Here is a 14,520-nt window from a genome sequence, read left to right as displayed (position 1 = left end):
CAATTGTAAAGTTCGCTCTATGAGACTGACAGGAGCTATTCATATCGGCCCTCTCCACCATCTGCCTGAATGGCAGGCTGCGGGGTAGCTGCAGCCCCCCCTCACCGTCTCTGCATGGCCTCAGCACTTAGTGCCTGCTCAAAGTCTGTCCCCAAGTGCAGAAAATCAGGGATTGAAAGCAAAGAGAGGATGTCACTCAGGTCAAAGCAGACTGTCAAGAAGGAAAAAAAAAGAGTGGGGCGAAAGAGTCAAAACTATCTGTTGGGAGAGCCAGGTTGCTCTTCTCCTGGGAGCAAAGGTGTTAGTTACAATGAGAAGATGAGGAGAGAGAGCAAAGTGGACAACTGGACAGCAGGAATCTGGGAAGAAATTCCATATTCTCCTTCCCTGAGATTAGAGGACTCATATACTCCTTCCCTGAGCTCTGGGGCAGGACCAGGCTGCATGAGGGTCAGTGGCAGAGCAAGACAGCCCTGCTGCTGTCTGCAGCACCTGTGTGCTGGGGTGCAGGAAGGGATGCCAAGGGCTTTGGCTGCACCCCTATGCACACTCTGTCAGACATTCCTTTCATATGAACCCACAGGTCCTGAGTTGGCCAGGCTCACATCCCAGGCTGAGACCAGGCTCCAAGTCTAGAGAACAACCTGTTCAGAGGTCTGAACAGTGTCAGTACCATACTACCTGTCTCCCTCACCCCTTTTTCCCCTGCCACTTTGAAGGTCAAACTAGATGGAGGGAGGTTTATTTTCATCCTATAAGCTGTTGTTCGTTCTCATTTCCAGGCAATGATATTTTTCCTCATGACAGAAATTCCTGCTATCAGTTCCTGAGGTGCGTGGCTCAGAGTTATTGCAATCCTTTCCTCTCTCATTGCATTTACTCCTAAGATTACCCAGTTCTTGCAGTTTGATGTTAAATAACATCCATTTTTATGTCATCAGTGTGTCATTGACATCTTTCCACTTCAGTCACTGTCAACATGAAATATAAAATCAGGATCCCTGAGTAAGAGTGTTAGTGTCTTCTTCCATCTCAATACTACTCCTCTCCAGGCCAATACTTCTGGTTTCACATGAACCATTATCACCTCCCGTCACACTCTTGGCTCTCTTTTTCAAGTGTGGAAGCAAAGCAGAGACTTAGGAAGCAGCAGGTGAGTGAAAAGATATTATGCAACTGAAATATCTTTGCTTTTAACTGCCTGTAGGGGACAAAGTAAAGGAACAATTCACTGGTGACCCATCTGGAAATTTTCCAGCTTATTGTCTTACGTTTCCCAACTGTTGGACCCCCATTTTCTCTTTGCTTCAAAGTGCACATCCACTAACCTCAACAAGGAGTCCTCTCCTCTCCGAACCTCTCCTCTCCTCCTGACAGTAGGGTGAACCCTGTGACAAAACCTGTTGCTTAGGTTAGTATGTAGAAAAAGCTTCATTTTAGTGGAGGAAAAAGAATTTTGAGTTAACTAGTGTCAGAACAGTGACCTCTGACATTTTTTTGCTGCTCATCTGTTTAGTGAGCTGCCTTTTGCTTTACCAGCATGATTTGGGTGTTCCTGCTCTTTGAAATGCTTGTGACACTTAGGAGAGAGGGATCCCTGCCCCAGTTAATGGTGTGCCTTGTGGTTAGTGCATCTGCTCACATGGTCCAGGACAGCCTGGTGCTGGAATACCTTTGCTGAATGGGCCCCTCAGCCTGGAAAAAAGCTGTGGGAGATTTTTATGTAGAAGTGACTAAATATTGACATCACTTACGAGTGACACTTTAAAAACACTTTGCAGGTATTTTTGTGCAAGAAAACCTTCATTCAGTCGTGAAGGAAATACTGCATTTTAGGAGAGACCTGGCTGCAATTTTCAAATGAACGGATTAATTCTTGTGCTTTACTTTAAAAAAGGAGTCAGAAAACTTTACATAGCAAAAATTCCCAAGAAGACAGCTGTCAGGGGGTGACATGTCGGATATGAAGTGGCTCTCCAGCTGGTCCCTGTCTGCATGCTGGGAAGGCATGTGGAGACATTTTTTCAATTGCTGTACTAGTTTGACATGTTCACAGTGGAAAATGATGTATCATTCTTGAGCCTTTGGTTGGTGGACACTTCAAAGTGCATTGGATCCTCGTAGAGGAGTGCCCTATTGTTAATTGTTTCTTTCACATGTACATTGGGATGAACATGGTGAGAGCAGCGAGGAACAAAAGGGCTCCGGTGGCCTCTTAGAGAAAACCCTGTGCAGCTCAACCTGAGTCTGACCTTGAAAGGGTGGGTTGCTCTGGTTTTTAAATCCTGCTTGCTGGTTCATTCCCCTCTGGCACCCCACTGTTACCCAGCTGCAGGAGAATGAGATGCCGGAGCACTGAGCATAGCAAGGCATGGGGAGCCCCTCCAGCCCTGCCATGTGGTGCCCAAGAAGCCACATCCTGCACAAGCATCCTTCTGGGGGAGATGGGCATGGCTGTAGTCTAGGAGCTTGGAATGGGCTTCTGCAGTAAGTATGTTGGAGGGGTGCTGAGTTTTCATTATCCCCCAGTAAGCAGGCAAGCCATATCCACCCTCCTCAGTCAACTGACCCCTTAGCCATCAGTCTCAGAGAACAGGGTCTTGAGCCCCTATGATTAGATGTAGGTCACATAATACATGGCATGAGTTTCTCAGGTCTCTGAGGATATAGTTCATTAAAAGACTGAGACAATCCTTTACTCCCAGGCATCTGTCACATGTCTCTCTGTCTCCCCCTCTTACCCCCTTGGGAGATCAACTAGCTCTAATGGGAGACTGCACTGTACTTTGTGATGTCCAGACTGGGTTTGGAAGTTCCACCACAGGAGGCAGTTTGTTCCTGCAGAGACATGATCCCTTGGTGTACACCTCTTTCAATGAGCTCTCCCTATAGCCTCAGGTGCACAGAAGTGTCTGTGTCGGGTCACAGAGAGGGGCCAAGCTCCTGCTAGTGAATCCTGAAATACGTGCTCAAGTAGGTGACTGGAAATTGCCCCCCACAAATGATCTGAAAAGAGAACAGAGGTTTGAATGCTGGCATAAGTAGATGACAGAGGGTGCAGAGAGGGCTTGCTGCCCCAGGTTTGCTAGGGAATGAATTGCTTCTAAAATAGAAGCTGGAGGAGAGAGGCACATCTGCAAGTAGCAAATCAGCCACTCTGTTACAGCCCACTGCAGTGCCATAAACTGTAGCACATTCTGTTGCAGGATGTGCTGACTCCGGGGTCTCCCAAGACCTGAAACACCTGAGCCTGAGCACCATCATATGTGGCTCAGGCCACACTGGAAGAAATGATGTGAATAGGGATGTCAGCACTGCGTGCAGCAGTACGGAGACACTGAAGAGTCATCCTTGAGGCCTCTGCCCAGTGTTTCGTATAATGGCACAGTCCAGATCTTGACTTCCTCTGATGAAAATTGGATCGATAGAAATAAAGTAAAATAACTGTCAGTAATATAATTGTAAAATATAGCTGTTTTCAACCCTCAGTGCTCAGGCCTTACATCAGTAAGGTAGATTTTACTTGCAAAATGGCTTGGACTTCAGTCCCTGCTTTCTGCACGGTATGTGTGTGTTTGGTTCAGAGCTGGCAGCATCTCGCTGACAGTGGGTGCACAGGTCCTGTGGCCCTCTCCAGTCTTCCCATCCCTAGGGTGTGGACTGGAGAGGGAGCATCGCTGCTCCAGCTGCGGAAGGCAACAAATCCCGGCTGGCATATAGGCTGCTGCCAGCTCTGTGTCATCAGTGTGTCCAGTGCACACGAAGGGCAGCTCTTCTGCTCTCCTCTTCCTCCAGCTCTAGGTTTTACTGTGCTATTAAGTAATTGCCACCCCTTAGGGATAAGCCTGCGAGAAGGCGAAGGGCTCACATAACTCTGCATCAGTAAAGGAAGCAGCTCAATTAGCATTTCACACGCCTTTTCTTCCCTCTCTTCTTACCTTCCCTGCAGCGGGCATGCTTTCCCCTTAAAGGATTGTCCTGTTTCTGCTCCTTGCCAGCGTTGGCAGGGTGACAGTAGTCGAGTGTGCAAACTTGTGCTATTGTCCCCAGGCCAGGGGGAGTCATGGAGACCCACTAATATGACACAGGAAAATGTTTGCTGATGGCAATTCTATGGGCTTTGTCTAACTCTTTCTCCATCATGACGACTCGATTTAAGTCTCTAACTGTTTGACTACAGATGCAAGAGTACTATCCAACTCCATCCTTTTGTTCGGGTAGTTTGAATGGGTAATTCAGCTTTTGTGTAACTCAATTGAGGGGGCAAACATAAAGACAAGATTCTTGAGCGCTCAAGCTCCCTTTCCATGGATATCTGCACATCTCTTTAGAGATTTGTTCCTTTCCTACCTTTTTCTGACATCATCCTCCCCTTAAAAAAAAAAAAAGGGCTCTGATGGGGAACGGTTAAAAGTAGGCTAGTCCAGTCCCCCGTATTACATTGTCCTGTGCCAATGAAGCATGGTTAGTATCAGCCCCCAGAGAGCTTTGGGGAGTGCAGGGAAAAGGGTGTCTAAACTTTCCTAACTCGTCCTCATCCTGAAGCATATTCTCTTAGATTGTGTTGTTTTCAAAAGAAAGGCTTCCGTAGGGGTGAAGAGGATGGGGAGAATGGTAGAAATCGTGGGGAAATGATTGTATTTATTAGCTGTCTTTCTGCGGCTGTCCCCATGGAGACAATTTGTGATGGCAAAGAATGCAAGGAGGGGAGGCTGATGCCTGATTGGGATGCTTTGTATTTGGCAAAGTGGCTTCTGATTGGCCTGGGAGAGCCCCGAACTCGCCGGAGTCGATATTCATTCAGCTTGCTCAAGTGCTTGCTAAACTGCATCCAAACACTGGCGGGCCCTGGCTGCCTCCGCCGAGGTTGGCGGTGTGTAACCTGCCTAACGAGATTAGCAGGGAAGGGGCTCTTCTCTGCAGCGACGCAGCCGCCAGCACCGGTGAGAAAAGCTGCCGCGCGCCGGGTGAGTGTCCGTGCTTGCTTACAGGGAGGCCACCCCGGCTTCTGCCCACTTCAGTGCTATCTAACAAGATTAGGCACCGAGCTGGCTGGCATTCATGAGCCAGTCCCCGTGCCGGTGTGTACTGGGGCAGCAGTGCGGGGTTGTGGGCTGCGGGCACGCGTCGGCTCCAACAGGAGTTTTCCTGCACGGAGGCGAGCTGACGGACAACTTGTTTGGGTGGCTGAGAAGTTTGACACGTCCTCCCACCTTCCCTCCATTTGCTTGGTGCTATTTGAACCAAAGCTTCTTGCTCTTAAGTCTGCCTGTCATGTTTTGCAGGTTTGCCAAGGTTTGTCCAAAGGCGGATTATAAACTTTTCATGAGAAACTCTGCACGGTGCATCCAGTGAAATGGCATCAGACAGTGAGGTAAAAACCCTACTGAACTTCGTCAACCTGGCCTCCAGCGACATCAAAGCGGCTCTGGATAAATCAGCTCCTTGTCGCCGGTCAGTTGACCACAGAAAATACTTACAGAAGCAGCTCAAGCGGTTTTCTCAGAAGTACTCACGGATGCCACGGTGTCACCCCAGCAAACCCCCTGAGTGTGGCTGGCGCAGGGGGGCAGAGGATCGAGGCCGTGGCCCCCAGCCCGAGGCACCTGACCCCAGCCCCCATGGTGGGGCTGCCACCGAGAAGGTGATGCAGACAGCCGAGGCAGAGGAGAGCCTCACTGGAGAACGGGTTTTGCAGGAGCAAAAACCTGAGGCTGTCCGACCGGACCAGGTGCCCATGAGGAAGAGACAGCTCCCTGCCTCCTTCTGGGAAGAGCCACGGCCAGCTCAGAGCCTGACGGCCAGGGCCTTTCCTGCCAGTCCTGAGGGGCTCCCAGCCCCCAGAGACCCTCCTCCCTATGAGGGGAAGAAAAGCAAATGGAGCCCAGATGCTGCTAGCCCAGAGAGCCCTCCTGACCCTGCACCACATGCTGGGGAGAAGGACCCTGCCGGGGTCCTCTCAAGCCGGGTGGGTGCCTGGACCTGCTGCCCCTTCCCTTGCCCTGGGACAGGGGTGTACCAGCCCCCGGGAGCGCTGCCCCCATCGCCCTTCCCAGGGCTGGGACTGTGGAGGAAGAGTGCAGCCACACTGCCGGCGGAGGTGCCACACTTCTGCAAGGAGGCCGATGGCACGGGGCAAAAACTCTACAGGCCTATGGTTCTGAAACCCATCCCCACCAAGCCCGCCATCCCCCCACCCATCTTCAATGTTTTCGGCTATCTTTAGCGGGGCGGTGTCAGAGTCATGCTGAACACAACAGCTCCTGAGGGTGAATTGAAACGCCCGGTCAGCCATCAGGCATGAGCTGCTGGCAGCGTGGAGCGGCAAGGGAAGGAGACCAGTGATCACACCCTCTTCCTCGTGGGCGGGCTGGGCGGAATTAGTAACTGTTGGGAAGCTACTTGAGCTCCACTCTCCTCTCAGTACGCGGGTGTAAATCGGGAATAAACCTTACGAAGCTGGTGGCATGGAGCATGAGGCAAAACAGGGCTCTTTCATGGATGAGTATTGTCTGAGGCGCAGTGAGCGGGGCTGCAGGCCATTCATAGCTGCACTTGTAACACCTAGGAGACCTCCTCCATGTGGGAACATCTTTCTGGGGCTGCCCTGCAGCAGCAGCAGTGAAATGACATGAATTAAACCCATTCAAAAAGTTTTTGTACTTTAAAGTAATTCCAGAGAAGTCAAGATATTCAGGTTGCTTGGTTTTGCGTGCAGGAGACTGGAAGGACAGTATTTAATGTAGAAACTACACTTGTGAATGATTTAAGCTCTTGTTGTATGTAAATACTGGAAGAATTAAAAGAAAAAAATAAGGGAAGAAAGGAGGTTAATTTTATTTTGGTGATTCTGCAAATGCAGTCTGTCTAGTTTTATTCCACGGGATAGACACAGGTTTTATTTTCTAACTGGTGGGGAGATATGAGGGCTGAAATCTCTGCCTACGCAGATTGATATAAACTTGAAAGTAATTCTGATGCTGGGAAATTAGCTAGCATTAAGCTGGTGCAAATGGAAGCAGGATGAATTTCCACATCAGGAATTACTCTGCACTAACAGAACAAATGAAGAATTGTATTAGTTTAATACAAAACCATGAAGTATGATAGAAGGGAAAAAGTGTAAAGAACAGCCTGCCTTGATTTCTGGCTCACAGATGTCTTTTGTTTTGCCTGATTTTAAGATGCTATCCCAAGACCTGGCTGTAAATGTTTTGCCTAGTATTTTCCTAATTATTTCAACAAATTGGCATTGAAGAATTTATTACAATTTTTTTTTAAAATTAGGTTTCTCTTAAACCCATGGAGAAAGTGTTACTAAGACACAGAACATGAGATCTGAGATGTTTAATATTGCAGGTGTATGTATCTGTTCGGTTATACTGGAGTATATCACTGAAGTCAAAAGAAGAATATTTTGAGGGGTAAAAGGGCCAGAGAATGGACACCTGTAATATCCCAAGGCCTGAACATGTACTGTTGCTGAAGCTAATGGGAACTTCACCCAGGTTCAATAAAAAGTGGCCTTGATTGTTTTGGTCTCTGACTAGTGAAGATCTTTATGACTCCTGGTGTCTCTGCAAGGGTTAAAAAACAGGCAACACTTCATTCAAGCACATTGCAGTCATGAAAAAATTATATCTGAGGCAACTGTAGAGTGCCATTTTGGATCTTCTGATGGGCCTTGGTGTTGTATAACCAGGTTGCAACTTTCGTTAGAATACGAATTACTCACAGGCTAAAAGTATTTAGTTCTTTCCCCAAACTTCACATATCCCAACAATGTTCACTTTTATGGAAACAACAGCTGTAATGTGTTAGTAGAGCAAGACAAAAGTAGAATTGGAGATGGCTTTCATTGCTTTCTCCTTGCTACCAGCACTTAATATATGTATCAATCCTGCATAAACTATTCCTTTAGGAAGAGAGCAGGAGCTATCTTTGATAGCACATACCTGCAACTACATGCAAGGGGTGAGATGGTAAAGAGCTGATCTACGGGTTAAAGACATCAAGTTAGCTCTTGATCCAGAAGTGAAGATAGGAACATACTTAGATGCCTTTCCCTTTTTGGAAAAAAATCCTTGAGGAAGCTGTCCCTCTCCCCAAGGACACTAACAGAAACCAGAGGCAGTACCCCCATTGAAGTTAATTGGAGAGCAATAGCTTTTAATTTACAGAGCGATAGGCAAGGAATTTTTTACATGGAAATAGGGGTCCATCAATAGCTCTGAGTCACTGTTGTAATCCAGATGAAGCCAGATGCTGAACTCTGTCTCAGTGCTGTCAGTGCAGAGCAGCCTCCTTGGTGTTGGTCTGGGTGAGCAGAGCAGGTCATGGAATGAACTACAGGTATTGCAGAGATTGCTGTGCACAAGTGTTCCTGCTTGAATTCAGAAGGGAAATTTCAAAGTGCTGTGTATCACAGCAGATTATGCATTCCTATCCAAATTAAAACACTTAGTAAAGTGGATAGCCTCTGTATAAATTTTATTTCTGGAGAAATCCAGAGAAAGAAGAGAGTTAAAATCAAGTTTCTCTTTTCTGAATGTTAAATTCTTTGTTTTCTTTTTCTTCTTTTAAAGTCTTTCTTATTTGAATGTATATTGCTGCACATTTTCCATGTAGTAGAATAGCGTTTTTTAAAGGATCAAACCAGATCATTCTAAATGACTTCTGACTCGGATATTTATGCTCTTACTCTCAGATTTAAACTAATGTTACTTTTTAAAATCCTTTGTGACATGGATGGCCCTTGCTGGGGCTTTGAACTGGAGCAGCAGTGAAGTAAAACATAAATGAACAGAAGACAATTGTTAAGTATATTCAAAATCACTGAATGGGGATGTGTGAGACTTTCTGAAAGGTTTGCAAAGAATAGCAACTCTGTCTCCTCTTTAGTAATATGTACTGTTCTCTTATCCCTGAGATTAACATCAGAATTATTAATTGTTCAAGCTGGGATTGAATCAGAATTTTCCTGGATATTTTTGTGTTTGGCTGTTGTTATTCAGGACAGCTGATAGCTCTTCAGAATCTACTTGTTTATTCATACTTTGTTTGAAAGATGGAAACATAACATTTGAGAGCTGCTATTTACAAGAACAATGCAAATTTAAACTTTGAAAACCACAATAGCTTTTATAAATAATGGGAAGGGAGAGGTAAATGAAAAAGCTTTCATACAAAAGGAAATACAAAAAAAAAAAATCAAAAAAAGTGCACAAGAACATCAAGTGAATTGCACATTTTGCAGTAAAAAAAGTACAGTAACCTGGTCATGAAATATTCCTAGAACATTTCACATAAATTCATTGTCTTGGAAAGGAGAATATTTATCACACTCAGTAAAAGCAAGCCACTTTACTTTGCACTAGAACTACTGATCTGCTTATAAAGCCTGGTTTGGTTGGGTTTGGGGCTATTTTTCTTTTCACAGTAACTTCTAAGCAGATGCATTAAAGGCACATTGAATTTGTGCAGATTCAGTATTTTGCACAAAATAGTATGTCAGTGACTGGAGCAGGCTCCATTTCAGTGCAAATAATTGTAAACTGAGTATGTGAAGTTTTGCTGTAACAATCAAGCAGAAAGGACTCAATAACATTGTAATTACCAGATTCCCCCTCTAATAGACTCTTCTCACCTCAGTTTCTGTGCACAGCGTGCACTTATCCTTTCCACAATTGTGTTATATTCCCATCAGACCAGTGTTCTCCAGCTTAGTGACTCCTGCTCAGGACAGATGGTTGACAGCAAACCAGGTAGAAATTAAGGGCTCTTGGTTGAAAGAAAAATGGACTTTCCACATTTGTGCCATTCAAACCTAGTTTCACCTTCTCCAAGGACATAAAAAGAAATTGCAACTTGCTAGACTGTTGTGGACACAACAATGTTGGCTCGGGGGAAATTCCCATTTTGGGATAGCTTATGAAATCCCACTTCTCTGGTTATACATGCAGTTGGTGACTGTGAATCCTTTCTATCAGCCAGGGTCTCCAGTGCTGTCACCGCACACCAAACAAACACTAAAGTGGTCTCCAGCAAGCTGTGTTTGTATCCATCACCCTCTACAACTCTGCTTTGTTACACTTATTTAATTTCAAGGACTTTTCTTCTGATTTATATCAACGTAAGTAGGACCCAGGCCTTCGCTGTTCAGCCCCAGAAAGTGAGAGATGGATGAACTCCACAGTTGATTTTCTGTCTCTCAAGGTACTGCTTACCAATACAGGGCCTTCACTGGCAAAACTGGTCTAGAGATTTCCTGTACCCCATCCTTTTCTCTCCACCCAATATTTTTCTAACATGAAGAAATTCCCTGTTCACACTGGAGGAGACAAGGGGGTAGATCCTAAACTGACAGTAAAGGAAGTCACTGGAAGAAACATCACCAGTGGAGGAATCTCACCTGACTTTCCAAAGCTTTGCAAGAAGATCATCGTTCAGTGTGAATTGAAACTCTGTTGGTTGTTCAACTTTTGCATTCAGGGAGGGGACAGCTGTGGCAGAATGCCGTAGCTGTAACCAAGTTTAGTTCTGCTAACATCCTGTCCCACAAGTGCTGAGCACATTTCACACAGTCATCACAGAATCTGAACTTGTGTGCCCAGACAGACCTGTATGTGTGCAACACACTTTAGTCCTGTGTTAAGGTATAAAACTCCACACAAATAAAAGTCAGTGCAATGCATTTTCCCTACTTACATTTCTATCTGATTCCATGCATGGTATGTAGACCAACAAATAAAACCAGATCTGCCATGTGTCTGGTGGGGACTCCAAGCAGACCATGATGCACAGCTCCTTTATGACCTAAGGTAATAATGAGTGTGCTTCTAGCATAAGATCTGCATAGATGTCGTTCCAAATTTCAGTTCTTTCGTACTTTCTTAGGTGCCTATTCAGGAATGAAGCACTCATCAAAGGAGTTCAGCAAGTCACACCTGTCAGCTGAACTGTAGTCACTGCCAATAACCACTCATGGGCTCCTTGGCCTCCCCAGCTGTGAGGGAATGTGACTTGTTAAAAACTTCAATAAAAGAATTTCACGGACAATTATAGTTGTTCAGCAGATAGATGGTAACTTGTTAAGCTGCCATAAATCAGTTGAGGATCTGAGCTGTAAATAGGTGACCTAATTTTCAAAGAAGCTAAGATAATAACTTTTATCAGTGTCAAAGGGAGCTAATAGATATTTCAGATTTCCAAAGTCAGAAAATTCAGGGCTAAATCCCAAGGTTTTTAGTCTGCCTCACTAATATATGACACTAAATGTGATACCCCTGGCTTCAGTGGAACTACACCTAGTGCAAGCAACTTGAGATTGTTTAGGCATCTGAATAAGGATTTGGAAGCCTAATTCTGGGTATTCATTTTCATAAATTTTGAAGTCTGACTTTCATAATTTTGAAGTAATTTCTCTTTCTTCCATTGATAGTATTGCTATAGCCACAGAGGTCCAAGGAGTTAGGAAAGGCTGGGTTTTGTAGAGATAAGATCTTCTAGGGGAGGAACAGATTAAGGTAGTGTAATAGTGTTGCCTCTACTTCACACCACTCTCTGTTCCCTGGCCTCTAGGGCTTTGTTTTGTTCTGACACCAGATTCATGACAGTGTAAACCTACTGTTTACAGTGCAGCTACTTCTAATTTACACCAAGAAAAGAAAAAAAAAAAAAGCTCAGATTTACTTTCAAATCCCCAGTCTAGGAAATTCTCTCAAACAGAATGACGTTGCAAATGTAATACAGAATGAACTCCATTCACTATGTGCAAATACAGTTTTTACTTCCTCCTTAAATAAACCTTTCCTTGATTTTTAAAGGATTCATCATTTCTGGATTTTAGTCTGTTGAAGAAATCTGAGATTTGAATGTTCAGAAATCAAGTACTCTACTCAATAAGAAAGATACAAAAAAAAAAAGAAAAAGTGTTAGCAAGGTGGTGTAAAAGTATCAGAGAATTAGCAACCCGCACACTTAGCAGAAATCCAAACAACAGAATAGAAAATACAATAAAAATCTCAGTCAGTGAAGGAAATGTGATTGTCTTCCCAAATATGTTGACTCTCAACAATTTCTTAATTGTGATCACAGCAAGGATGCTAAGCTTCACCACAACCCCTGGATACCTTTGTATTCCTCTCCAAGTATTGGTACGACTCATTTGTCAGTGTCAGCTTTCATTTCTTGTTCTTTGCAGAACAAGCACAGAGGTGAATCATATGTGTTTGCTCTTGAAAAACCTAACAACAGTCCTATCTTTAGCTCTGTCTCCTCCATTTTCTTCTCACTCACGCTTCAAAAGCATATTTCTCTTAGATTAGTCATTGGAGGGTGCTTGACCAAGCCAGCAGCAATTCCTCCCCGCTGTGGGCCCTTGCCATGCTGGTGATGCTGGGTGCCATGCCGGGAAGCCACTGCATATCCAGCATGCCTGGGGTCACTGTCTGTAATCGTGCTGTAAGTACCGGATCAGTCTGTCTGGGAGAGGCAAGGTGTCAAGCAGCTTAATGCGGTTTCTTCCAACCAGGCTTCGTACCTTGATGCGGCAAAGATGGGAAAGAGGTCGCGGGGGTTCTGAAAGACAGACAGGTTAGAAGCATGAGCAGAACAGTTTTAACTTCAAATGGACAGCTCAGCTTGGCCAGAACAGTGTGAAGAGGAAAATGGGAGAAGGAATATAAAAAGGGGTGGTTCTCTGTAATGAAGGGATAAGGTGTCTGAGATTGATAGAAGATCGTCTTTCTGGGACATGACACAGGGAAGAAAGTGGGGTTGGAAAGTAGGGTGCTGTACCCATCTCAGCCTTAGAGATGGGCTTTCTAGGAGGATCTGTATAAGCCACTTCAAAGTATTCAGCCTTCCCACTGAAAAAAATGCAGTAGGTACCAAATTTACCTTGATGCCAGAAACCTAATTCTGATACTGTCTATGAAAGACTTTGTATCCTGAGGGAAAGGATATTTAGGAGAGCACAATACAAATAAAGACTTTAAAGGCCTCTGGTCATGAGGCTGCTGTGGGGATTGTCACGCTGCCCACCTGTCCTGACCTGACTGCACCCCAGGTACAGCCAAATGGGCCTTTCTGCATCACAATGCTCATTCCCAGTGAGTCAAAACCAAGGCTGGTGTATGTTTCACATCACAGTCAGTGACACCCCAGAAATTTCTAGTGCCTAATACCCAGTCCAAAGTATAATTCAGTCGCAGTAGGGAAATCCTTTCCATTTTATGGGATGAATACTTAGGTGATGGTGACTGAGGTTTTGAATCTAACAATGGGACTAGTTGTGTCAGATTCTCTCCTGGGTGACCATACCTGCTTTTTCTTTAATGACAGCCCAGTCCTCATAGCTGTCAATATGCTCCTTGAGCCGGGAACAGAGCTGCACATTACCCACATAATCCAGGAGAACATCAATGATTGGCCCAGCCCAGCGACTTATCTCTGGAGTAGACACCATTTCACAAAACTTCAAGGAAAAACAGATTGACTACAGTCAGTGAATGCAGTTGTGGAAACAACAATAACAATGGCCCTGACAACTTCGATTTCCCTCGCCCTTCTACCAGCAATGAGGGAAATCACCAGTTTCCCTTCAGAAAACTTAAAAGCCTATTCTTTGACAACTAAGAGTAGAACCCCATCTTTACAATCCCAGGATGACACAAATCCCTGGTGAAGTCCTAGCTCTGGAGCATGGAAGAATGATGAATTGTTTACAAGTCCAAAGGTCCTACTTCCACAGAAGTGTGAGGGCAGGGGAAAATTGCCCCAAGTCAGTGAGGGGCTGCTGAAAGGTCCATGCAGTCCAGGGCACTATGACCAAGCATTCTGGGTCCCTTTCCCTTCTTGGAAGGGGCTCTGTGGGGCTACCGTGCAAAAGGAGGCTTAGGGAAAGAGGGAGATTCAGCAGAGCACAGCACCTCCTGCTTCTTGTGAACCCACTAGTGTCTGCAGCTTTTGGGGACCAAACATCTTACTAGAAACAAGCTGGGAGAATGGAAGAAGTCTCCACACAGATGAATCCCAGGCAGTTTTACTCACTTATGAGAGAACTATCCTGGGCCTAATAGAGAGGCATCTTCCTTACTCAGTCCTGGATCAGGCAAATTTTCTATTGCCTACAGTGCGAGCTGCAGAATACTCTGAGCCATTGCATGGTGGGCTGCTTATGGAGATACTGCAGAATAGACTTAAGGACCTGACTTCAGGCAGTCTCATTTCAGAAAAGTGGTGATTTTCCTTCTCACTTTAATCTAAATATGTATATTATATCAGTCAGCCTCATCTGTCTCTTCTAGTGTTCTGCATATGATGAGGATATCTGTGGATGTATCTGCATGTGAACAACCAGGAAGTTTAACATGAATTAAATCATGCTGTGTGAGTAAGAACTCAGGCACAGAGCTGAATCCAATTGAATGATGGTGGCTTAAGCACCATCCATCAGCTTAGTCACTGAGACTGTATGCAAACACCCTCCAAGCTCACACTAAATGGGAAAGAAAACGC

General features: G+C 45.1%; 2 protein-coding genes across 3 annotated transcripts in view; one reads left to right on the top strand and one right to left on the bottom strand.

Moving 5' to 3' along the window:
• The first annotated feature begins 4,612 nt into the window (after nt 1-4,612).
• Nucleotides 4,613-6,872, top strand: FAM181A (family with sequence similarity 181 member A). Its single transcript, XM_027638204.1, has 2 exons — nt 4,613-4,967; nt 5,286-6,872. The coding sequence occupies exon 2, from the start codon at nt 5,357-5,359 to the stop codon at nt 6,224-6,226; it is 870 nt and encodes a 289-aa protein (XP_027494005.1). The 5' UTR covers nt 4,613-4,967; nt 5,286-5,356; the 3' UTR covers nt 6,227-6,872.
• A 2,155-nt stretch (nt 6,873-9,027) lies between these two features.
• The window catches only part of ASB2 (ankyrin repeat and SOCS box containing 2), a 40,242-nt gene continuing 34,749 nt past the window's right edge, over nt 9,028-14,520 (bottom strand). For both annotated transcript variants that reach the window (XM_027638202.1, XM_027638203.1), the window contains 2 exons: nt 13,324-13,477; nt 9,028-12,579 (listed from right to left, as the gene is read on the bottom strand). In XM_027638202.1, the coding sequence (XP_027494003.1) occupies nt 12,443-12,579; nt 13,324-13,477 (291 nt within the window). In that variant the 3' untranslated portion in view covers nt 9,028-12,442. The remainder of the gene's footprint in view (nt 12,580-13,323; nt 13,478-14,520) is intronic.

This window comes from Corapipo altera, unplaced genomic scaffold (assembly GCF_003945725.1).
Source record: "Corapipo altera isolate COAL_440 unplaced genomic scaffold, ASM394572v1 23, whole genome shotgun sequence".
NCBI lineage: Eukaryota > Metazoa > Chordata > Aves > Passeriformes > Pipridae > Corapipo > Corapipo altera.
This window is presented reverse-complemented; position numbering and strand designations above follow the sequence as displayed.

Bases quoted from the DNA above. Each gene is read 5' to 3' on its own strand.
- FAM181A (XM_027638204.1), top strand. From the start codon at position 5,357: ATGGCATCAGACAGTGAGGTAAAAACCCTACTGAACTTCGTCAACCTG.